The following is a 26,801-nucleotide window of genomic DNA, read 5'->3' on the forward strand; positions in this document are numbered from 1 at the left end:
CACCACACCTATGAGTCTCTGGCTGAAGGGCTGTAATGAAATTCGCAGCTAGTCTACAACATTTTTCTACCCAGCTCTTTAGCAGGTGTGGAAGAGTGACTGTCATCCAAATTAGCTCTTTGCTGCAAGGCCTGGGAAGGCTTCTACATGCCTGGATGTTTTCTACAGATGTATTGTCTTATTTTCAGTCTAATCATTTCTTAGGATGGCTCCTTGGAATAAACTGCTCTGGCAGTAGTGTAAAACCTCCATTGTCAGTTCACGTACTTCACACTCTGAGCTTCTCTGCTGCCTGAATTACATTCCCAAGTTTCAGAGAGGTGAAAAATGAAATATGTTGGAAATTAAATATTCTGTCGTCTTTTCACCTTAGCATGTCATATATTTCTTGTACACAGCAGGTTGCAGGACTGCTACTAGCAGGTCACACTTCTGTACCAGATATGAAGTGGCCACAGAGCTTTCTTCTTATAGTGAACAGATGTGGCTGAAGTTAGCTTAAATAAGGTATGGTATACACGGTGCCACCTAGTGACAGATCAGTATAATACAGGTTAGCATTCCATTATATCTCCCCCTTAAATTCTACATTCCTACCATTTACAAAATTTACACTATCATGCTGTCTTTGAAGTTCAGTACAGATCAATCTGTTAAATGTCTCTGAATCATACTGGTTTTCTAATTACATGACCCGAATGCATAGCAACTTTGTAATCTGGCTGCCCATTTGCTGCAACAATTGGCTGTGCTCCGTTTGGAATCTTTGAATCATCATCTTCTTGTTCTATGTCTGCCATCTGTAGAATTTTCTCTGATTGTTCAGTTCTGAACAAATTGTAGATGTTAACAGTTTCTGTTGAACTCTCCACTGTTGGCCTCCATCACACATGATCTGAACAATGAATTCTTTTTCTTTATGACAGCTGAAGTTTTTCTCTTTCCAATTTGACATGAATTCAGTCACCAGGTTCTCGACTTGGTAGTTCTCTGAGTGGTGCATGCTGTTGCCTTTTTATCCAATTTAGCAACTCTCTTCATGTCTGGCCACTTTGGAAAAGACTATCTCCAAAGTTGGAACAGTACTACTGAGTTATCTTCCCATCAGAAGTTGTGTAGAACTAGATCCAGTAGCTGCTTTTGCTGTTATCTGTAACTCAGAGCAAGAAATGGCTCTTCCAGCTGTAGGATTTTCTTGACTGTTTCTACAGGTCTCTCAGCCCCTCCATTCACTTGTGAGTAATGTGGACTGTTAGTAATATGATCAATTATATTTAGTTTAGAATGACTTAAGTTCTGCTGCAGTGAATTGTAGTCCATTGTGTGTCACTAGTTCTGGAATACTGAAGTGAGCAGAAGTGCACTTGAGTTTAATAACACTGCATCATGCTTTGTCTTTCAAGTTAATTATGTCTATGCACTTGGAAAATAGACCAGTATGATCAGGTAATGATGTCTTCTGAATTAGCATAAATCGAGCTAGTCTCTTTCAAAGTCTGTCTGGTAGAGGTGTTTGTACACTACATTGTGTCTCAAGTTTATTTGTACTGGATCTCCTTTCAAAAGTCCAATATCTTCAAATTCTCTGAGTTCTTCCACCTTTTTCATTAGGCCCATCGTGGTTATCATGCCTAAGAAGGTTGTTGGCCTTTGATAGGGTTCCCATTTGTCTGGGTTTTCCTGGATGCAGCCTCTCTTTTTGAGCCCTCTTTCTCTGTTCAGGTGACTTTTTTCAAATAACAGGAAACATCTGGGGTTTTTGCAGAGCAGACAAGCTGCAGCTCAGAAAGAGCCCTGATTGATCCACTTCCTAATTGGTCCCTCCTGTCCACCTGCAGCTGATTGGTCCATTCCTCTGAAAGCCACAGCTGCTAAATCCCACCCACCCAGGTCCCAACTCCCAGCCCTGGGGAGGAGGTCCCATAAGAAGGGGCTGACTGACAGCTGTCACTGCTTGCACCAGCTGCCCTCACACCATGATAGGGAGCAACACCTGTTAGGACCCCCACCACAGGACCCTTCTAGCACCTCCAACTGTACCCCCTACACCATCCCTCCCTTCCAGCAATGTCCTCTTTTTGGGAATCTGAAATATGGTAACCCTAGTCTTTGATCACATGCACTCTGAATGCAAAGCTATTGTTTCTGTGGTGAACTGACCCATGCAGTTCAAAATACCTCCAGGACAAGTCCGAGCTGGGTCAGGTAACTTCAGCTTCGGGGGTGGCGGGGAGGTTTGAAAGTTATTGTAAGTCCCTTCAGAGATAACTGAAGTTAGTGTAAGTAACAAGTAGTAAGTAAGTGACATCTGCTCCTGAGTCAATTTTAAAGTCTTTCCATGAATATTAAGTTTCACTCTCTAGACAGGCTCTTTGTAATCCTGAAGGCTAAGATTTTTTCAGAGGTCGCGGAAGTCACAAATCTGACTTCCAGCGACCTCTGTGACTTCAGCATGCAACAGCTGGGAGATAAAGAGTCCCCACCCCGCAAGAGCTCCAAGCCCACCACAGCTGGTGGGGGACCCTGGAGCTTCGAGCAGACCCCTGCAGCTGCCTAGCCACTCCAGGGCCATGTGGGGACCCCACAGCTCAGCTCCCCATTTTGTCATGGATATTTTTAGTAAAATAAATACTGGACCCCGTGAATTTTTCTTTATTGCCCATGACCTGTCCGTGACTTTTACTAAAAATATCCATGACAAAATCTTAGCATTAGTCATCACACACGATAGATCCACAGAAACAATGGCTCTTCATTGTCTGTAATGTGAAGCTCTTTGGTTGTTTTAGTGTGGCAAACAGCTGCAAAATATCCATATTTTGCACACTTATTACACCCTGCACCTTTGGTTGGACATGCCTCATCCCATGGGATATGATTTATTTTCGCATTTTGAGTATAAGGCTTTGGTGTTTGACTGGAATTTGTCCGTCATAGTGTGGGAGTTTTCTCCTTGCCTCAGGGTTCTTATGGTAATGACTTGTAGCAATCATTCTGCATCTGTTAACAGCATCCAAGCTAGTTTATTGTTTTTCAGGTTTGATAAGTTGCTCTTGGTTTTGCTGTCTCACCAACTCAGACTGCTTGGCTATTTGAATAGCTGTGTGTACAATTAAGTCTATTTTAAATAGCACCTGCTGTGACAAATTTTTATCTTTTAACCCACTAACTCTGATATTTTCATGTTTTGCAGTTCCAAAATCAGTTTCCAGCTAATGCATGCAGAACTCCTAAAAATATTAAACATTTTCCCCTGGCCCTTGAAATTTCCGATGAAAACATGCTCCTTCATAAACCTCTTGTTTCTGAGACAAAGTATGCATCAAACATAGCCAGAACACTTTCATAGTCATTTTTTTGACTGTCTTCAGTAAAGGCAAAGGATTTAAAGATTGCTCTTCCTCCTTCCCAATAGCATAAATTCTTAATTTTCCTTAGAGATTTGTAGCAACTGATAATCATGCAAAATACTGCTTCCAGTCTGTCCATTGTGAAGGTCTGTCAAAGCTGAAACTCTCTGAGGCATTGAAGAGTGGCATGTTGATGAGATCCTTTGTTGCTTTTTTTACCAGTCTGCAACCTCTGTTGATTTTGTTCCTTCTGTTTGTTTTCCTCTGGGGCTAGTTTACTTCTGACACCACATCATGTATTTCTTATACATGGTAGGTTGCAGGTCTGCTACTAGCAGGTCATGCTTGTGTACTAGATATGAAGTGGCCACAGCTTTCTTCTCAGAGAGGGACATACCAGCTGTTCACTATAAGTTCTTTAATGCTCTGCCAAGTATGGCTGAGGGTAGCTTAAATAATGTGTGCTGCAGTGCCACCTAGTGGCTGAACATATATACAGTTTAGCATCTATTACACAGCATGGCATGCATGACTGGGGCAGTCAAGAAGAGGTGACATTTGGTTCTTGTCCGCTGATTTAAAGACTTGTTCAGTTTTTAATAATACCAGCTCTTTTCACATTCCACACTCAAAATTACAATCATTTCTGAAAACAACTGAGGACCTAGCCAGAGATTTTGGCAACATATCTGTGCATACGGTACAGAACTACACTGCAGTCCCTAACAGATCACCTAGATGAAACCATACACTGCCTGCAAATGAAGATGAGATGTTCCAAATGTGTTTAAATGTCACACCAACATGCAAATCACTAATTCAGTGCTTTGCTGGCTGGTTCTTTAACTAGTTAAAACCCCCTCAGGCTTGATGCCAGTTGGGCTATATAGGCTGCATCTTTTAATTATTCAAAATATATTTACTATAGTAATAGCTTTCTGAGAGCAAAGTCATCTTAATGTGATTTCTGACACAGCAAGTAGTAGGAATCCTGGATAGATACTTGCAGAACAGTAGATTTCTCACACCAGTAGGTGTTTGTTTGGCAAAGGTTTGCTGACAGTGATCTTGACTACAAGAGCTTGATAGCAACCTACATTGTGAGAATATGCTTACCCCTATTAACTATGAAAACCATAGGCTAAGTTTTCTCTTTGCACTCTTTACTTTGCCTTTCATAGAACTTCTCCTATGACCGTGGCCAAACAACTGTTCACCTTACTACACCCAAGTGCACAATGAAAATTAATGGGAAGCAGGAGTTAAGGTATGGCTGACTTTAGTAAGTTCCCTGAAGCCACTTAATCAAGAAAATGGAAAAGCACATACAAACAAGAATGCTGAATGCCCTTAAATGAGCTAATTCGCACTGGCCCATTTCCTGGAACAATTCAGTTTCATTTGTTTACTGCTAGTGTAAACACCACTTGAGAGTGCTTAACCCAAACAGTTCGATCTAGTGAACAGTTTGATTCAACAACGGGGCTTATTAATCTCCTCAGCACCTTGGGGCTCTGGTCTGTTTATATACTGCAGCTGTAGAATACTTTATTTATTCTTTTTCCTCTCCTGGTGGAAGATAAAAGATCTGGCAGGAAGAGAGATTAAACTGAAAACTAATATAAATGAACCCTATTCATCTCCTGGGTACTCTGATTTGTTCAGAAAAGTGGTTTGGGGAGGATTTGCTTGCTCATGGAGCAGCGGATACAGCGGGTTTGCAAAGTATCTTTAAAATTTAAATAGCAAGTCATCTCTTGACACTCAATAAACTAAACTCTTTGAAAGGCTGTTCTTCCAGCTTAAATGCACAGCCAAAACAGAATTGCAAAGAAACTTGTTTTACCACGTAGAAGAACAATTTTGACATAGGAAACCTTCCATAAAAATTTCAACACCCACTTTCCCTTCCTTCAGGGATTACTGTCAGTCTCCTGACCCAGAAAGCCTGGAGAAGTTCCACGGTGACAAAAGACTTGCCAGGTCAATCTATTAAATAAACTTCCATTATATTGAGCAGACAGTGCTAATCTTTCATTTAACTTAAGCTGCCCAGAACATACTCTGGGTTCCGCTCACTCAGTCTTCCAATTTAATTGCTGTTGGCTGAAAAAGTTTCTCATTTAGTTGTCAATCTGCTCAGACATGCTGGCTATTTGAATTAGTGCTGTCTTATCTTTTTTTCAAATTAAGCTGCATGAAAATAAGAAAGTGACACTATACTTTACCATTTGATTTCTTGACCTGTCAAGAGCTTCTGTTTTGATTGTCAAAGAATTTCTGTTTTGGAGGCACTTATTTGACACCAGTGACATTCCTTCCTAAGACAAGTGACTTACCAAGAGGAATTTCTTCTACACATTTGAAGTCTGCCTGCTGTTCTTAGGGGATATCAACTGAGTTAAAAGACTCAAGATGGATGTCCTATTCCTTCCTGCTTGTTGATACAGAACTATTGTTTTCTTAGCAGAAAGCTGATTTCCATAGCTCTGGACTATATTTCAGATGCCTCCCCTTTTCAAGATGCTATTGTATAGCCTGGACTACTGGAAAGTACTAAAGTTTCTCTTGTCTCCCCAAATACATCTGTGTTCATAACAATTTGAGAATGTGAAAGATTCAAGTTCAAGGCTTCCACCAGCCTGCAGGAATCCACTAGGATCTATTATTCAAATGTAATTTTAGGGATTTCACTTGGGTCTGAGACCACCACCCTCTAAGGCAGGGGTGGGCAAACTTTTTGGCCCAAGGGCCACATCTGGGAATAGAAATTGTATGGCGGGCCATGAATGCTCACAAAATTGGGGTTGGGGTGCAGGAGGGGATGAGGACTCTGGTTGGGGGTGTGGGCTCTGGGGTGGGGCCAGAAATGAGGTGTTCAGGGTGCAGGAGGGGGCCCTGGGCTGGGGGAGTGAGAGTTCCAGGGTGGGGCTGAGGATGAGGAGTTTGGGGTGTAGGAGGGTGCTCTGGGCTAGGACCGAGGGGTTTGGAGGGTGGGAGGGGGATAAGGGCTGGGATAGGGGGTTGGGGTGGGGGAAGGGGTGCAGGCTCCAGATGGGGGTGCAGGCTCTGGGGTGGGGCGGGGGATGAGGAGTTTGGGGTGTAGGCGGGTGCTCTGGGCTGGGATCAGGGGGTTGGGATGCAGGGGGGCGCTTGGGCGGCACTTACTTCAAGCAGCTCCCAGAAGCAGTGGCATGTCCCTTCTCTGGCTCCTACGCAGAGGCGCAGCCAGGCAGCTCTGCATGCTGCCCTGTCTGCAGGCACTGCCCCTAGAGCTCCCATTGGAGTGCCAGAGGGGGCCATTGGAGCGCCAGAGGGGGCCATTGGAGCAGGGCCATTGGTCTGTGTAGGAACCGGAGGGGGGCCATGCCGCTGCTTCCAGGAGCCATGTGGAGCAGCTCCCAACCCTGCTCCCTGGCTGAAGCACCAGAGGGGGGGCCGTTCTGCTGCTTCCGGGCACCATGTGGAGCAGACCCTGCACCACAGCTGGAGCGCCGGAGCGGGGCCATGCCGTGGCTTCCAGGAGCCGTGTGGAGCAGCCCCTGACCCTGCACCACGGCTGGACCATGGGAACAGGGCAAGCACCAGGCCCACTCCCCAGCGGGAGCTCAAGGGCCAGCTTAAAATGACTGGCAGGCCAGATCCAGCCCACAGGCCCTAGTTTGCCCACCCCTGCTCTAAGGCCTTATGGACCACCATCCTCTAAGCCTTATGTAGAAATAAGTCATGGTCCTAACAAATAGCCTTCAAGACATATATATTTAAATCCTGATCCTGCAAAGGCTTATGCAACTACTTATCTTTAATCATTTGAGTAAATCTACTGAGTTAGTAGAACTATACACAGACTTAATGTTAAGCGTGTGCATATTTTTTTTTAGGAGCAAGGATTTAATGTGGTCCTTACCTCATTATCAAGTGGCTCTGAGTTATCCTATTATATCTCAAGGCACAAATATCCAAGAATACAGTAAAAGAGAAACAGGCTTTCACCTAAGTTGCATCCAACAAAGCTCCATAAATGCTTGCTCAGATAGCTACCAAGTAGAAGTAACTTTTGATTAACCCCAGAAACATTGACACCCTGGCAATAACATGAATGAACCTCTAACTCTTCAAAGATATATACAACACAGAATTCCTAGGTACACCAAAGCAGTGGCTAACCATCTTATGAAGGCATACAGAATGATGCCAGTACAAATCCACAGTAAGCCACGCAATCACTTGTTTGGAATGTCTATTGTGAATGTGGGTTCTTACTCTCATATGCATATAGTTTGAATGCTTAAGGACTGTTTCCCAGAAAATGTATTTTATGAATCAAACTACCCATTTTCCCCAAATCCAACATTTTTGAAGCCCTATGACTCAAAAATCACCCATGGTGGTGGTCTATTGTGACTAATTACAGTCTGAAAACTGCTGTATCCTGCCAGGTACATATACTTCATTTTAAAGATTAGGTGAACAAGGTGAATGGAATCAGATGCTTTTTCTGCAATCCATCTATACATTCTGCTGCTATTTCCCCCCCCCCCTCAATTAAAATCAGTTGTTTACATCTCTTTACTGCACCGATACCAATGGAAAAGAGCTTTAATCCATGCCAGGTGGAGCGATATGCCATTCTTCAGTGAAGCTAGTTATTAGTCCCCTGAAATTTTCACTCATTATTTTGAGCCTTCTTCAGCTAGTTTTCTATAACAGATACCTTTATTATGTATTCACTCACTATATGTACTTTAAAATGTGCAATGGATGTTAAAGCTATTGGAAATTTATTCAAACCACAACAGTCAAAAGAAAAATCAACAAAATCCAGAACACATATTGGCAACTATAACACTGTAAAATGAAATCCGTGTATTAAAATTGCACAGAATCCAGAAAGAAGATTTCTGTTCATCACTGGGAACTGAAAAGTAATAACCCCACCAGTCTTCATCTATATAACAACAAATGGGGAATAGGATACCTAACATATTGCACTGCTGCTGACAGTAAAAGAGCTACAGATACAAGCAAATGAGGTCATGGAGGGCATATGCAAAAAATCCCCAATATTTTGTGTATATGAAAAGGCAACTGTGGCCCAAAAAGAACAGGCAGAAAAAAAATGTAAAGAAAATTGTCTATGAAAAACAAAGGGAGAATTTGTTTACAAAAATGTATGAGACAAAGCTATGTCAACAGTATCGTATCACACTTCAGCATTGATCAGGAACACTGCTGAAAAAAGAAAGGAGAGACACGGTGCCAAGCTTACCTCAAGTAGGAAATCGGTAGCTGCCAACTAAGGCTAAACCATATACTCATCAGATGAAAATAACTCTCAATCAATACATTTCAAGATTAAAAAAAAAAAAGATGGAAACCGTGAAGCTGTGCACTAATTAAAATCAATGATACAAACCAAACTCACTGCTGACATTGCTTATGGTCCTTTTGGAATCTATAGCAAATGAGTATTAATACATAAAAGGAGAGGACTGAAACAAGGGCACGGACATTCAGGAACTCAGAGCCCCCTCTGCCCTGTGTAAACAAGTGATTATGAAGTGAGAGAACATGAAAGCAATGTAGATAAAACAAACAGTGAAAACTCAAAGTACAGTATAGTATAGAGTGGCCCTGGAAGAGAAACAATTCTCACTTGAAGAGAAGGTACTCCGTTCATAGAACGCAAGTGGTTTGGGTTTTTGGGGGGTTTTTTGTGCAGTTATCCATCTTACTCAAGTACACACATCTATGATTTGTGATGAGATTCACTCAGTGGTAGATTAAAATGCCTTCAGATAAAAATTATTGGAGCTATCTCACTCTGTGTAAGAGTTAAGAGGACCCTGTGGAGTTCTGAGGTATTATTCACATGACTTCTGTAGAACTCTCTCAGACGTTTGTTGAACTTCTTACATATTTTGTAAGGTGAATTACTGTGTGGTGCCTTTCAGACCACCAGACTGGAATACTGCAAGGTTACACCTGAAGGCCACTAAGAAACTTCAGCTGGTGAAGGAGGCTGACCACCTAATTAGCAGTGCCTCCAGCAAGCATCACATTGCACCTGCACATTGTTCCAGAGTGTTCTAAGGGGCTCCATACTAAATAGGCTAGGAATCACCCATCAAGAATCTTTTCAAGGGTTGCTTCCATGACAATGGCTATGAGTAGCACTTCAAAGCACTCTGCCTGGTTGATGTTAAAATAATCAATTCTGGAACCTTTAAGTCTGAAGATCCATACCCTCCAGCCTAAAAGTGAGTCTTAAGAATGATCCCAACCCCAGGTTCTCCATGTAGCAAAACAAGGTGCTATTCACGAGATGATCTGAAATAATCACTATTTACCTTTAGATTTACAGTAGCTAACTTTCAGATGGTACAAAAACAGTGCTTTTTGCTTTGCCATGGGAAATCCATTTTTGGGGCCTGCATTTCCACTTCTCAGGGTAGTAGAGACAAGAGAGTCTCGCTAAGGTGACTGATCCCCCAAAACGGGAAAGAGGAGCAAAATAACTGCCCTTTGTACACCTCAACCCTCAGTCAAATTCTAAAGTGGCATTAGCTATGTCCCTGGATAACACTGCAAACAAAGTGCCATGAAGTGGCAGCCTGAGGGAATTGTGAGGAGTGACAGTTCAGAATGGCCAGCTTTGCAACCTATGAAGATAGGTATCCTTCTAGGCACTAGCCTCAATTGCCAACTTAGAGGAAGGGCGTTAAAATAGCAGACGAGGGAAAGCAGGAGGTAACATGTGAAACTGTATGTGCATTAAGGATGGGAGTCTTGAAGGCAGAGTGCATCGTTACCTCCACTTCCAGCATCTTTGGTAAGCCATTAAAATAATTATTAACATTACCATGGTGTCTAGAGCCTACATCTGAGATTGGGGCCCCATTGTGTTCGGAGCCATATGAACACCTAGCAAGAGAGAATCCCTTTTCCAATACATAGACAAAACAGACAGAGGGTGAGAGAAAAAGTATTACTATCCCCATTTTACAGATGGGGAACTGAGGCACAGAAAGGTTAGGTGACTTGCTTGAGATCATACAGCAATTCACTAGCAGAGCTGGGGATGGAGTCCAGGTTTGCTGATTACTTTAATCACCAGACCATGCCTGTTTTTCTTCATAACCTTTCTGATGTGATGTTTATCTAGATTAAAACTCAGGAGTTCTTGTTCCCAGTCCTGTGCGGAGACCATACTTCTCTCTGGATATGCAAATAGCACTAAGATTTTGTCACTAGCTCTGGTAAAAGCGAAGCCTGAAATGAAGGTTGAATAGTTAAGAAACACAAGAGGTTGCAATGTATTGACTCCACTTACTGTTCTCAGACAACTCTACTATATAGTAGAGAACCGGGCTGTTTCCATCAAAGGGACGCACCCAGGAAAGCATCACACTGTGGCTGTATGAAGAATTCAGGATGGCCAGAAGATTCTGAGGGGAGTGAGGCAGCTCACTATTTTAAAAGAAAAGAAAAGAAAAAATGAAGGGATAAATCCCACAGAAAATCAATCTACATTTCATTTGTCCTGATGCTTGTAGAAGGTTAGACATTCATATAACATCAGACTTGTTCATAAGAACAGCCATACTGGCTCAGACCAAAGGTCCATCTAGCCCAGTATCCTGTCTTCTGACAGTGCCCAATTGCCAGGTGCCCCAGAGGGAATGAACAGAACAGGTAATCATCAAGTGATCCATTCCCTGTCTCCCATTCCCCGCTTCTGTCAAAAATAGGTTAGGGACACCATCCCTGCCCACCCTGGCTAATAGCCATTGATGGACCTATCCTCCATGAATTTATCTAGTTCTTTTTTGAACTCTATTATAGTCTTGGCCTTCACAACATCCTCTAGCAAAGAGATCCACAGGTTGACTGTGCGTTGTGTGAAAAAACACCTGCTGCCTATTAATTTCATTTGGCGACCCCTAGATCTTGTGTTACGAGAAGGAGTAAATAACACTTCCGTATTTACTTTCTGCACACTGGTCATGATTTTATAGACCTCTATCATATCCCCCCTACATCGTCTCTATTCCAAGCTGAAAAGTCCCATTCTTATTAATCTTTCTTCTTATGGCAGCTGTTCCATACACCTAATCATTTTTGTTGCCCTTTTCTGAACCTTTTCCAAGTCCAGTATATCTTTTTTGAGATGGGGTGACCACATCTGCACACTGTATTCAAGATGTGGGCGTATCATGAATTTATATAGAGGCGATATATTTTCTGTCTTATTATCTATCCCTTTCTTAATGATTCCCAACAATCTGTTTGGTTTTTTGACTGCTGCTGCACATTGAGTGGATGTTTTCAGAGAACTATCTACAATGGCTCCAAGATCTCTTTCTTGAGTTTTAACAGCTAATTTAGACCCCATCATTTTATACATATAGTTGGGATTATGTTTTTCAATGTGTGTTACTTTGCATTTATCAACATTGAATTTCATCTGCCATTTTGTTGCCCAGTCACCCAGTTTTGAGAGATCCTTTTGCAGCTCTTTGCAGTCTGCCTGGGACTTAACTATCTTGAGTAGTTTTGTATCATCTGCAAATTTTGCCACCTCACTGTTTACCCTTTTTTTCCAGATCATTTATGAATATGTTGAATAGGACTGGTCCTAGTACAGACCCCTGGAGGACACCACTATTTACCCCTCTCCATTCTGAAAACTGCCCATTTATTCCTACCCTTTGTTTCCTATCATTTAACCAGTTAGCAATCCATGAGAGAACCTTCCCTCTTATCCCATGACAGCTTACTTTGCTTAAGAGCCTTTGGTGAGGGACCTTGTCAAAGAATTTCTGAAAATCTAAATACACTATATCCATTGGAGTCCCCTAGTCCACATGCTTGTTGACCCCCTCAAAGAATTCTAGTAGATTGGTGAGGCATGAGTTCCCTTAAAAAAAAAGTTTACTTTTCCTCAACAAATTATGTTCATCTATGTGTCTGACAATTTCGTTCTTTACTATAATGTCAACCAGTTTGCCAGGTACTGAAGTCAGGCTTACTGGCCTGTAATTGCTGGGATCACCTCTGGAGCCCTTTTTAAAAATTGGCGTCACATCAGCTATCCTCCAGTCATTTGGCACAGAAGCTGATTTAAACGATAGGTTACAGACTACAGTTAATAGTTCTGCAATTTCACATTTGAGTTCCTTCAGAACTCTTGGGTGAATACCATCTGGTCCTGGTGACTTATTACTGCAATTGGTTCTAAAACCTCCTCTAATGACACCTTAATCTGGGAGAGTTCCTGAGATTTGTCACCTAAAAAGAATGGCTCAGATTTGGAAATCTCACTCACATCCTCAGCTGTGAAGATAGGGTGACCAGAAGCAAGTGTGAAAAATCAGGACAGGGTTGGTGGGTAATAGGAGCCTATATAAGAAAAAGACCCAAAAATCAGGACTGTCCCTATAAAATTGGGACATCTGGTCACCCTCCGTGAAGACTGATGCAAAGAATTCATTTAGTTTCTCCCCAATGGTCTTATCATCCTTGAGTGCTCCTTTAGCACCTCGATCATCCAATGGTTGTTTAGCAGGTTTCCTGCTTCTGATGTACTTAATTTTTTTTTTTATTACTTTTTGAGTTTCTGGCTATCTGTTCCTCAAATCCTTTTTTGGCCTTCCTAATTATATTTTACACTTCATTTGCCAGAGTTTATGTGCCTTTCTATTTTCCTCACTAGGATTTAACTTCCACTTTTTAAAGGATGCCTTTTTGCCTCTCATTGCTTCTTTTACTTTGTTGTTTAACCACGGTGGAACTTTTTTGATTCTCTTACTGTGTTTTTTTTATTTTGGGGTATACATTTAAGTTGAGCCTCTATTATGGTGTCTTTAAAAAGTTTCCATGCGGCTTGCTGGGATTTCACTTTTGGCACTGTACCTTTTAATTTCTGTTTAACTAACCTCCTCATTTTTGTGTAGTTCCCCTTTCTGAAATGAAATGCTACAATGTTGGGCTGCTGTGGTGTTTCCCCTACCACAGGGATGTTAAATGTAGTTATCGTATGGTCACTGTTACCAAGTGGTCCAGCTATATTCACCTCTTGGACCAGATCCTAGGACTAGATCAAGAGTTGCCTCTCCTCTTGTGGGTTCCAGGACTAGCTTCTCCAAAAAGCAGTCATTTAAGGTGTCAAGAAACTTTCTCTGCATCCTGTCCTGAGGTACCATGTACCCAGTCAATATGAGGATAGTTGAAATCCCCCATTATTACTGAGTTTCTTTTATTTTAATAGTCTCTCTAATCTCTCTAAGCATTTCAGTCACTGTCACCATCCTGGTCAGGTGGTTGGTAATACATCCTTACTGCTATATTATTATTAGAGCATGGAATTACTATCCATAGAGATTCTATGGTACAGCTTGATTCATTTAAAATTTTTACTTCATTTGATTTCTATGCTTTCTTTCACATATAGTGCCACTCCCCCACCAGCAAACCTGTTCTGTCCTTCTGATATATTTTGTACCCTGGTATTACTGTGTCCCATGGATTATCCTCATTCCACCAAGTTTCTGTGAGGCCTATTATATAAATATCTTCATTTAATATGATGCTCTCTGGTACAACCATCTTACTATTTAGACTTCTAGCATTAATATATAAGGACTTTAAAAACTTGTCTCTTTTTAGCTGTCTGCTGTAATTGAATGGGATTTTTTTCATTTGACTGTTTCTCATCAGATCCTACCTGTATTTTATCATCTTCTATCCTCTCCTCCTTACTAGAACATAGTGAATCTCCATTAATAGATCCTCCCCTAAGGAATGTCTCTGTCTGAACCATGTGCTCCTCCCCACTTGTTGGCTTTCCCCTAGCCCTTAGTTTAAAAACTGCTCTATGACCTCTTTAATTTTAAGTGCCAGCAGTCTGGTTCCATGTTGGTTTAGGTGGAGCCCATCCTTCCCGTATGGGTTCTCCCTTTCCCAAAAGTTTCCCCAGCTCCTAATAAATCTAAACTCCACCTCCCTACACCATCATCTCATCCACTCATTGAGACCGTGCAGTTCGATAATTGTATACGTACCAGTAGCCACTGGAAAAATAAATAAATAAATAAAATAGATCTCTGAATTATCCAGTTTTGTCCTGTTTCTAAAATGTAATTTATGCTGAGATTCCTATGGTTGACAGTGCAACAGCTAATGGAACTGTGACTTGCTTTGGAAAAAGCCAAATTCAAACTTTTTTTTTAAATTGAGACAACTTGGTTAATACTTCTTTCTTTTTTAAAAAACACAAGGATATCCTAGCAATGCATAGAAGTAAAACATATACAAAGTAAAACACACGAGAGACATTATTTAACATGGAATTTTTCATACTCATTGACACTATCCAAACAGAGTTAGTAATCAAAATTAGCATATGTATTTTTAGGCTACAAAAAACAGCTTGATTACTGGTGGATGAAGGCTTTTAACTGTCATTGGTAGAATCTTTCCCTCATATAAAATTGATTTTGGAAGCATCTAAGCAGAAAATGTAGAGAAAATGCCTGCAGAAACTCCATGGAAATGCTAAATGAACATTAAAAAAAAAAAACCCCACAACCTCAATTAAAAAGTGCAATTCCTAAAAATACATGCAACACGAAAAATACTTCATTTGGATTCATTGGCTGAAAGTGATGGAGGCTGTACAATGAGGTGCGGAAACCAAATTCTGGTGCATTCATTGAATGCTGATCTACAACGCATACAAAACAGGGATAGTCATTATATTTTATAAACCTGAGTTCTATTTCTTGCCATCTCAGTCCCTGAGGGCCAAGCTCTCTCAGTCAGGGAAAGCAGAAGAAGAGGGAGTGCTGGTTGTCACCCATTTGATCTACCTCTCCTCCCACTGTCAGAGCTGACTGTAAATTCTTCCTCAACATCCATTATTGCTGACCTATGCCAGTCAGAGCAAAAAGCCATAATTGTACTTGACATTCTTGAATTAGCAAATGGACTCATTTATTTTCTTAATTCATTAAACTGCTGGATATTTACTGCTCTCTAAAAAGCACAACAAACTCCTTCGCCTGCACATATAAACCTACAAACTATTCCAATGCAGACCGTATCTTTAAATCAGAGCACTGCAAACCATGCTCTGAATTTCAGATTTCTTGTGGGAGGAAGAAGGTGGGTTATTTATTTTTGAATTAAACATTAAACCACATTAAGGGTCCTGTGCTGTATTCCATCCTAATCCCAGATCAACCTGTGCACCTTGGTTCAGAAAACACATTTGCGATTAAGCTGGCAAAGGAACCTGCTGAAGGGAGGAGAGTGAAATGGCTGGTTGCGTAGCTGCTCACCAGTGTCACAGCCCTCCTTCATCTATCACAAGGCCCTGTGGGGAATGGGGCCAAGATGTGCTGCAGCCCCAGACTCTTCCAGAAGAAGACACTAGCACAGGGCATCGCATAGGAGCAGTGGCTATGGAGGGGGGGGTTGCAACAATCTCCACCCAAATAAGTGTTTTATTAAGCACTTCATAAACAATTATTTGAATGTATTAAGGATGTTGTCAGTATTTATACTGATTGGTTAATCCTGTTTTCTTGTAAATGTAGAGAGTTGCATTTAAGTTCATTTGGGGATATAAGAAGCTATTCGATTGGGGAAGAGTTTGCAGGATAGCATTTTTCTTTGGTGGGGGGAGGTAAGTATTGAACGATTTTACAGAGGAAAATGGACATATCCTTTTTCACTCTCAGTTCTGTGGTGAAACTTGTCCAGGGACCTAAAATGGCTTTCTGACAGATAAAAAGGAGACTGTCAAGCTTGTCTAGAGACCCAGGAGATTTGTCTGGGGTAGTGATATGTGAGTTAATGTTCTTTTTAAGCATAAACTGAATTTAAACATGTTTTTTCTTAGGATTTGGTTTGAGTTGATTATTCTGTCAGATTCACACCAAATGATAATGCTAATATGCAGGACAATCAGTTAGCAGCGTGAAGGAAATGGGAGGTGCACTCTGTTCACAGAGAGCCCTAACACCATGAACTGTAACTTTCATGCAATACACCTAGCACCACTAATGTAATTTCCTTTAATCTTAAGGGTCTACCTTGTCTAGCAACAGATGGTGTGCACAGAGTTAAGCCCCCTGAGGCAGATACAGAGTGTGTGTAAGAAACACACCTGATGAGAAATGAACATTTAAAATTAAAAAGAAATTGGAGTGGGGAAATGTATTGCTCTCTCTGAAATGCCCCAAAGTGGAGATTAACAAATATTAATTCCCCACTTTATAAAACACTTACACTTTGTGCATAAGAGATGGTGGCAAAGGAAGAGGAAAGCGTGCAAGGAAATGATAAATGAAACCCCATCAACGTCATGAATATTCATGCCCCCAAAGAGAATGCTGCTTTTTTTCTTCTCTAAGAAATTGCTTTCCCTTGCTGCTTAAACATACTGAAAGTCACGTGCTTGCATGATAATTTAAACTGTGTTTTAGATTGAGAGGAACTTCCACCTAGGACTGTTCTGCCTCGAACAAACCAAGGAAGTGAACGAGACTTTTGGGACAATGATGTATGGGGCATGGAACATTCCTAGGACAGTTGTCATTAGTCTAATTCAAGAACTGATTTTTTTTCTCACTCTCCCAAGTTACAAATAGGAATATATGAAGTTCTCACATAAGAAATATCATGAGCTCAGTCCATGCACCTCTCACGCTAAGGACTCAGGTGTGGTCATTTTTCTCCATAACTTCCACAAGAAGACTTGCTATGGTGATATAGTTTTGCATCTGCCTCATACTGTCATGTCTGAGGTTGAGACAGCCACTGAGGTCATGTGATGGTCATGCGATGGGACTTTGACAAAGCAATTAGAATAGGGGTTATGCAAACAAGAATGAATGTGCAGTCATGGTGATAGGGCTAGAGAATAATGTTAGAGAGTTGCAGATGATACATGTTAGAAACAAATACTGTAATATTGAGTCAGCTCATAACTGCCAGAGGTTAATTCTGGAGCAGGTAGCTCAGCTGATGGCCCAACAACTTCCTAGGAAGGCAAGGTAGGAAATCTAACAAATCACACTGCCTTGATGGCATCGTCATAAATGTTTCTAACATATTAAATGAAGAGCCTGTCTTCTGTTCAGAGCTTTCCCATTTGTCTCACCAAACTCCTAACACAGGAATGATTACTGTACTCCATACAGAGAACAGACACTCAGGTGAGTGTGCCTTCTTGAAAGCCTATATCATGGCTGTATTGAGAAATTACAAGTTTGGCCAGAGTCAAATCAGACAGATTTATTTCTGATTTCATTCCTGGAGCCAACACTGGATTTACCTCCATGGAGGTCAAATCCACAGATGCCTGAGGGAGAGTTTTTGTATCTTACTCTGTCTTCTTGGTCTAAAAAAGCACATACTTTTAAAAATTAACCATCATTATTGCTAGTTTACATTTGATGGTGAATAGTTAAAAATAGTTTTGTATTTGTTTTTTTTCCAATTTGGATTTGTCAGTAATTTTTATATCCTGGGTAACAGCCCAATAGAGAGCTCGAAAACAACAAAAACCTTCTCCTTAGAGAGGAGGAGGCTTTCTGCCTGACTTCCTTCCTGTTCCCATGAAACTGTGAAATACACAGTGTGGTGGAGCAGAGAAATCCCACACCAGCAGAGAAGGATAAAGGGAGCCTAAAGGCCCAGCTAGTCCCACCCTGCTACAGCTGCTATACATGCAGACAATGCCATCCCTGAAGGGGGAAGAAAAGGAAAGAACCTGGCTCAATTCAGGGCTGACTGGCAAAGAAGCAGGATGCAGCTCTGCAGGCTTTACTACAAGCCTGACAGGGGCAGGGGCCACTGCTGGATTGAGGCTTATAGGCTCCGGTGTGGTGGATATCCGTGGTACGGTGACCACCTGCTGTGCAAGCTGCTGCTGTAGTTGCCACGGATGCTGGCTGGCCATTTGTTGAAAGAGTTGCTGTTGTTGTGCCTTCTGCTTGGCTATTCATTTTAGCAAATGATCCATATCCACTGTAGCAAGGTAGGGACACGTTTGTTTGAAGTGTGGGTCTTTGGGGGCTTTTTGTGTGTTTGGTTTTTAGGCTTGATCAACTCCCTTACGCAGGGTCTAGGTCAATGCACACCTTCTCCACCAATTCTCTAATGGCTTCCCTGGATTAACGCTTCCTGGTTGACTCTTCTGGCTTCCTGCCACAGCTGCAGGTAGCTCAGTGCAGGGGAGGAAGTCTCTATTCCCTATGTTCGCTGGGTGTTTCTATGACCTTCAGCCCTCTGTGATCTTTGTGGCCCCACAATGTCCTTCAAGTAAATAGAGTCCAATCACTACTGGGCATTCCCCAGTTTCCTCAACAGTCTTTTCCAGTCAGGGATGCAGCACTTCTCTCTCATTGGTTGTCGTGGCTGCAGAGACGCGGAACTGCACCCCTGTCTTCGTCAGTCAGCCCTTAGCTGAGAGTTTTCTCCGTCTCTTCCCCCTCCAGGCCTGGCATTGGCTGCAGGAATAGCAGCTGTAGCAGGGTGGGGCTAGCTGGGCCTATTGGCTCCCTTTAACCCATTCTCTGCTGGTGTGGGGTTTTCTGCTCCATCCCACAGAGACTGAAGGTAGAAAAGGCAAGGGACTGTCAAGATATTAGATGACTGTGGGATATGGAATCCATAGCAAATGGCTTTTTAATTAGGTGTCATTTTGATTTTTGTTACTGCACATTGCTAAGATCTACCATTATTTATCTGGAACCAAAATTCCCCGACAAGTGACTGACAATGAAAATACTTAGGAGTACTTTGAAGTCCATAGGATGATATCTGCTGTAAGTGGTTAGAGCTCCAGTTCCTTGATTTCCAGTTTTGGGGAAGAACAATGGAAGTGGAAAACTCTGGAAAAAGGACTAAAGCTAACAAGATGAATGGCTGCCAAATATAAATTGTCTATTTTGTATTATGGGTATTTCCCCCCCCCCCGTCCTAAATTTTTAACAAGTAATTTCCTTTGTAGTGGGGGGGGGGGAGAATAAAAAGCTTTTGGTCTTTGGGGAGATTTTATTTTCCCAACAGTGTAGGGTATTACCATGATTCTCAGTCACATTCATTCATTCAACAGAAAAATATTCCTCAAATGAATGGTGGGGGAGGAGGGTATGGTGCAGCAGGTAATGTCAGGTATAGATATTGTTACATATTTTAAATGTATCAAGAACCCTTAGCATACTTCTGAGTTGGAATCAGCAAACCTTATTGTCTGGAGAGATCCAGCCTGATCTTCCCTGAGTTTATTGAGCTATGGGAAAATGGAAAGTTTCCTCTGTTTATATCTTCTTATTGGGCAGGACTATAAAGACAAGATGAATGAAGCTGGCATGCTCTATTACTCGCAATTACTTTCAGGATCAAACATTATGAGTTTTGGATGCAACAGAAACAGAAGTTCAATCTGCACATGTTTCTCTATTTGCAATTGAGAAAATTTTGCAAGCATAAAATAAATCAAAAATTAAAACCTCATATTATAAGCGATATGCATCAGGGAAGACACTCTGTATTGTTTGCACCAATTAATGGTATCTATTATTTGTATCATAGTAGGGGACCCATTATTAGGCATCACATATACACATAGCTCCTGTTTAAAAGAGCTTATATTCTAAATAGACAAGACAGACAAAGGGTTGGAGAAGGAAGCTTTGTTGTTCCTTGTGACGATTCAGGGAATCTGCCTATGTGCAGCTTATGAATTCTGGTTGATATTGGGGATTTTCTGTATATCTGTACCAGACTGCAAAATCCACTCTGAATGTGGAACTTGGTTGTCTTGTCTGCTATCTTTTGTCTCCATATTGAGCTAAAATGCAAAAGTTGCAAAAGGAGAAATTCATGCACCTGGCACAAGGCTAATAACAGAAGGACATTTAACTTTGACAATCATCCATTCAAATGGCACACCGTTGGACAAATTGTTGGCTGCTACCCTAACCCATGGCACACCAGTTTTCTGGTCTGAATTCCAGGGGAGAGGTTACTAAGCAACAGATCACCTGATGATGTGATAAGGCTGAGCAGAGGGTCATCTGACAAAGGGGATGGGAGGTTATAAAAGGCAGGATCTCTCACTAGCCATTTTGGAAGTGAGGAGAAGGAAACAGTCTGACAGGAGAGAGACACACTTCATGATTAGGAGGAGAAGTAGTGCAGAAAGTGGGGTGGATCTTAGATGATTTTGCTCTATGCTCAGAGAATGCTAAACACTAGTGAGAGATCTGAAGCAGGGAAGCATGTGTTTATTGTTTTGTCTAGAACTATATATTTCTTCTGCTAGCTAAAGCAAAGAATAATTGTGTTTAGAAACCTTTGCAAAGTCTGTACGGGTTATGTGCTGAACCCATCATGTGTCCTTGAAGAGGTGAACTGTAACTCCAGAGTGCCCACAGGGTGGAATTCTGGGAGAGGATGTGCTTATCCTATTAGGGAATATGGGAGATTAGACTTGGTCCTGGTACATATAGCAGCTGGGCCTCATGGTCCCATTTCCATAAGGGGAATGGACAGAGCTCCTGTGCCGAGGAAATGTGCCAAGGACATCAAGGAAAGAAATAAGGCTGCAGCCTACTCAGATCAAGGGAAGGCTAAAGCACAGGGAGTCTGTTGAGGTGGAGGCCAAACACAACAGCCTGGAGTGTTCAGCAGAGGGAGGTCTACTAGGGTTATGTAACATTCCCATTTTACAGATGGGAAAACTGAGTCAAAGAAATATTAAATGGCCTAGGGTCACACAAAGTCTGTGGCAAATACGGGCTTTGAACTGATTGACTTTCAATGCATTTGTGTCCTTTACACCTTAGTGTAGGGCCCCATGGGTCTAGAACCCAGGCTTGTAGAGCTACCAGACAGCTGGCAACTCCAGGCTACCATCCACAGCAGCTGTAATCACCTTATGCTCCACTTTCCTTGACCCACAGTTGACACAGACGATGGGAAGTTCCACCTTAATGGCTTGACCTACAGCAGCCCCCGGCCTCTGATTCTCTCCCTGCACTATATAGAAAGTTCCAGGAAGTGTCCAGGCAACAGCACAGATCTTCTGTAGCCATGATGACCGTTCCTGCTCCTTGGTCTTGAATTCCTGGCTTGGCCTCAGCTTGATTTGGACTTCACCTCCTGCCTTGGATCCTGAAACCTGACTCTGACTCCTGATATCTACCCCAGTCTATCCCTGACTATGAACTCCTCAGCTACTCCTAAGGCTCAGGTTTGCCCCTGTTCTGTCCCTTGGCCCTGGTAGCCTGTGTTGGGATCCTGACGCTTCAGAAAATATCCCTCTAATTGCATAGAGGTAGAGGAAAGATACACAGGTATCCAGGGTGGAGGAAGGAGGCAACTCTAACAGATTGCAAAGTTAACTAAGATATAATACTCAAGGGTATCACTGATTGAGAGCCTCTTTTTGAGCATTTGGCCAAAGCCTTTGATGTGAATGCTCACAGATAAGAATGTACATCCAGTGTTTGTTAATATTCTCCACAAGAGTTATTTGTGAGAATAGGGAATTGCCTAGATCTATCATGCATACAGCAGCTGTTTTTTAATTTAAAATTTTACTTCAAGAATTTCCTTCCCAAGTATTTTCTTCTCAATTTCACTTCTATTGTATTATATATGTCTCTGTTTTTTGTGGATTTGTGCTACTGAGCCAAATAATAATGCAAGTTGTCAAAAGACACAGTATTCCTTTGTGTTCTTGCAGTACTTTATCTCACTGAGATAAAAATATTACAATTCAAAAGTATAACTGAATGACTTGCCAGTTCCTGGAGTTCTCTAAACAGACTGGGTCTGATCCATTCCCTGGATTCTTGTGGTAGAAGCCTGGGTATAGGCTATCAGTAGCAGAATATCCCCAAGGAGTGAGGACAGAGTGACAACGGACTCCACTCTGCATGGGGACCCAAAACTAGCCAGCAGAGTAGAAAGTGGGCAGGATTGCAGAGAGGGACAGGCCCAGGACACTTGAGAGATATGCCCCTTTCAGGTAACTTCCACTGGCCGGAGTTCTATGGGGTGTAACACTGTTCCTTATTGATAAAACCCCCAGAGGCGAGCAGTGACATCACCACCACCTACCATCCTCTGGGGATGAATGCATCTGTTGGTGCAGCTGCTCCAGAACACAACATAAAAGGCTGCCTTTTGCTGAATAGACTTGAGAACTATTCAGATTACTTAAGACACAGGAGTGTGACACATGTCAACACAGATTTGTAGCTCGGCTTCAAAGCCTTGGTTATAAAGATGTGGCAGCTTTCCTCCTTCTCGCCTGTCCACCTTTCAAAAAAATACCACACACATTGCCAAAGCCCACAAAGGCTCCAAAGAAGTCTGGATAAATGGAAAGTGAAGATGGTTGAGAGGAGGTAATATATTTGGAATGGTCCTCAAAAACTCCCACTGTTGGAGGCTACCCAGCAGTAGAAATGCACTCCAGGAGGAGAGTGGAAGAATGCTTATTTAGCAAGAGAAAGTATGACAGCTCTCTCAAAATGGGCATCTGATCTAGCCTTGGTGCTGTGAGTAATGCTGTATAAAACTGAGCGCCGTGTAGCAAATCTCAAATGGGAACACATTACACTGCCAGGCAGTAAGAGGAACCATAAGAATCTTCTCTAAGAGACGATCAGGAGTGACCAGCAGAAACAGATGCTATTTTAGTTACACTAAAGTGCAGTTTAACTCAGAAAAATGACTATATAAAAACATTACCTTCATACTCAACAGATATGCTCCATACATATATCAGTGTCATAGCTTATGACTTGAGTGATACCAATACAATTCTATTGCATTTTACTCCGGTTAGACAGAATCAACACAGCTAAGGGTGAATGAAGGACATTCTATTCTGGCTCACACATCATCATCAGAATTGTTAATTAAATACCAATGTCAGGGCCAAATTCTGCCCTTAATGAAGTGTGACAGGGTCGGGCCAGATGGCTATAGGAGAGTAATAGAAGACAGATATATTAGCCCCAGGCTAAGTAGGTCCCTTTTCCCTGGGTAAGGTAACAGGGAAGGTTCCAGAACAATCAGGAACCTTCTGGAGACAATTAAGACAGGCTGATTAGAACACCTGCAGCCAATCAAGAAGCTGCTAGAATCAATTAAGGCAGGCTAATCAGGGCACCTGGGTTTTAAAAAGGAGCTCACTTCAGTTTGTGGTGTGCGTGGAAAGAGCTGGGAGCAAGAGGCACTAGGAGCTGAGAGTGAGAACGTGCACTGTTGGAGGACTGAGCTGTACAAGCATTATCAGACACCAGGAGGAAGGTCCTATGGTGAGGATAAAGAAGGTGTTGGGAGGAGGCCATGGGGAAGTAGCCCAGGGAGTCGTAGCTGTCGCACAGCTGTTCCAGGAGGCACTCTAGACAGCTGCATTCCACTGGGCCCTGGGCTGGAACCCGGAGCAGAGGGTGGGCCCGGGTTCCCCCCAAATCCTCCCAACTCCTGGTCAGACACAGGAGGAGTCGACCTGGACTGTGAATTCAGAAATACGGCCAAGCTGAGGGCTGCCGTGAAGCTCCAAGGCGAGCAAATCCGCCAATAAGCGCAAGACCCACCTAGGTAGAGCAGGAACTTTGTCACAGAAGATAATGGGCTAAATTCTGCTTTCTGTACTACACTGACTTCAGTGAAGTTACTCTGGATTTAGATTGGTGTAAGTGAAAGCAAAATTTGGTCCACTGGTAAAACTGAAGGCAGAATTTGGCCTGCAGAATATTTATCTATTATTGCTGATGATGCACAAGCCAGAAAATAGTTTGATTTTCAGACTATAGCCTGAATATGCTGGGCTGGCAGACAGAAAAAGACATCTTACTTGTAAACTGATCATATTTGATCTAAAGGGATAGAGACAGAAGATACAGAATCCCACAATGCCTTTTTTTTAAACAGTCCTTTTGCAGAAGACTGCACTTTAAAGGTCTTTTTTAAAACTATCATTAAGAGCCGAGAAATGCATGTGGTTGAGGAAACTTTACTTAAAAATTTAGAAATGCAAAGCAAGCAGGAGAATAAAAAATACCTCAGAGACCAACAGTTCTGAGATCTGTTGAGCTGTGAGGAAAGAAAAAAAAACTAGGAGATGCATTTTTATAACTTCAAGTCCCTTGAGCTGAGCTATTATTGCTATTTGTCAAAACCTCTACAGCAGGCACACATGTCCATACATGGTGGCTCCCAGGAGGACTAACTGGCTTCTGCCATTTGGAAGTCCATGCACTGTGGCATGCAAACACAAAACTGAGGTTCTCTTAAGGCAGTGTCATTAGCAAGAACTGCCTTAACTTTTTCTTTTAAAAAGTAATAGAAATAAACAGTACAAAATGCTCAAGAGAATTAAAAACCAAATATAATGTGCCATCAAAAGCCAGACAGCCGGAATACTTACATCACTTCTAGTCGAGCCTTTCTCGAATCATTTCCTCCGAAAGAAATAACCTCACAGGTGTAGTCTCCGATGTCACCTGACCAGGTCTGGCTAATAAGGAGGGTACCACCTTTCTCTACTGTAACTCTGGAACTGCTAGATGGGTTTATTACCATGCTGTCCTTCTTCCAAACATACCTGGATGTTACAATGTTTCAAAATGTTAACAAGTACAACTAAGAAAGCTCAGAAAGATTTGTACAACAAGGAGATATCAGCTGTTAAAAATCTACAGTAAAAATGGAGCTAAACTGATAGACCACTACAAATATTTTCAGGACCTTTAAACTTTTCCGACCTTGATCTTAGACCAGTGACCAGAAAGAAAATGTGATATATACAAACAATGTATAGATGATGGAATAGCTATAGGGAATGAGTATATTACCCATGAGTGGCAAAATTATGAGTGAATTTTGTAGGCCATCTTTAACAGGTGCTGGTAAAACCTTTATGAAGTACTGTACTGCAAGTAACTTAATACACATTCTTAGGTAAAAGCAGTGTGATTGAATCTTCATCTGACTCATTTCATTATCTCTGTGATATCAAACACTATCCCATTCCATAAAAAAATACCATTTCAGGTATGTCAGGTTTCAGAGTAGCAGCGGTGTTAGTCTGTATCCGCAAAAAGAAAAGGAGTACTTGTGGCACCTTAGAGACTAACTAACAAATTTATTTGAGCATAAGCTTTCGTGAGCTACAGCTCACTTCATCGGATGCATCCTCCGATGAAGTGAGCTGTAGCTCATGAAAGCTTATGCTCAAATAAATTTGTTAGTCCGATGAAGTGAGCTGTAGCTCACGAAAGCTTATGCTCAAATAAATTTGTTAGTCTCTAAGGTGCCACAAGTACTCCTTGTCTCATTTCAGGTATGGACGCCCAAACATAAGCTTAAAATAGCCTTCCAGTAGGTGTCTGTACAAGTAAAACTCAGTCACAAAAATATTTGCAAAAAGTGAATACAAAAGTGGTGCAAGGAAGTTGTGGCCCAAGTTAATTCATTTTTTCAATTTAAGCAAATACTGCGAAAATTTTCCACAAGTATTTACCCAACTGTGATTTTTATACTGTATGTGTTTATGGGCCAGATCCTTGGGTGTGGCCAAAATGCACAAAGTGAAAGTCAGGAGGTGGTATAAGTGCAAAGATTGTTTAAAGCTCTCCTTTGCACTCTCCTGATCCAGCTGATATTTGGTGCAGACCATTCACCCTATTGTTCTAACCAAAAGGGGCCAAAAATGCAGCCCAGTATCAGTGTAAAATAGAACCACCTTGCCTTCCCTATTTCTCCAGCCACACCCCCCATACTTTGTTATGACAGCAGAAGGGAAGGAATGTGGTTTAAGAGCCCCTCTGTTTGGTGTAGGATCACACTTACACTGAACTGATCCTCCCTGAGCTAGTTACACCAGGTATATTGCCAGATTACACCAGTAACACAATACAAAGTGGCTGCCATGCCAGAGGATCTAGCCTTGTGTGTGTAGATTTAGATACATATATACAGCTACAAAACATGTGTATACACAGCCCATAGCCATACAATCAAGTATGGTCTAAAAGTGTTTACATAATTTTATAGGTTCTCTGCACTGTCGTTTTCTAACATTTTGAAAACAATCCTCAGAGCCACAAATATTTTTTTTCATTCATGTGTGGTGCCTTTAAACTGTGCATATTTCAATGCTGTCATTTTGTTAAAAGCAGTGAGCTTCCTCTAAATCCTGTGTGCAGCTCTACTAGTTTAGAGGCAAGTTCTGCTCTCCATTATACCGGGTTAAATTCAATGAGAATTTAGCCTTTAGTTATTAAAGTGTTTCAGAGAGTGGGGACAACACCTCTCCTAGAGTTTCAGCACCCCCAATGTAAACACTTCTGAAGTCCTATTTGATCCCTTTGGGCTTTACTCTCATTAAGTAGCAGCTTCTGACAAGTTGGTTTT

At 41.8% G+C, this 26,801-nt stretch overlaps 1 protein-coding gene across 1 annotated transcript in view; it reads right to left on the reverse strand.

Moving 5' to 3' along the window:
• SDK1 (sidekick cell adhesion molecule 1) overlaps window positions 1-26,801 on the reverse strand; it is a 655,892-nt gene that overhangs the window by 160,998 nt on the left and 468,093 nt on the right. The window contains exons 14-15 of the mRNA XM_074965177.1: window positions 24,814-24,990; window positions 10,684-10,820 (exon numbers count right to left, since the gene is read on the reverse strand). Of these exons, the coding sequence (XP_074821278.1) occupies window positions 10,684-10,820; window positions 24,814-24,990 (314 nt within the window). The remainder of the gene's footprint in view (window positions 1-10,683; window positions 10,821-24,813; window positions 24,991-26,801) is intronic.

Source organism: Natator depressus, chromosome 10, assembly GCF_965152275.1.
Source record: "Natator depressus isolate rNatDep1 chromosome 10, rNatDep2.hap1, whole genome shotgun sequence".
Lineage (NCBI taxonomy): Eukaryota > Metazoa > Chordata > Testudines > Cheloniidae > Natator > Natator depressus.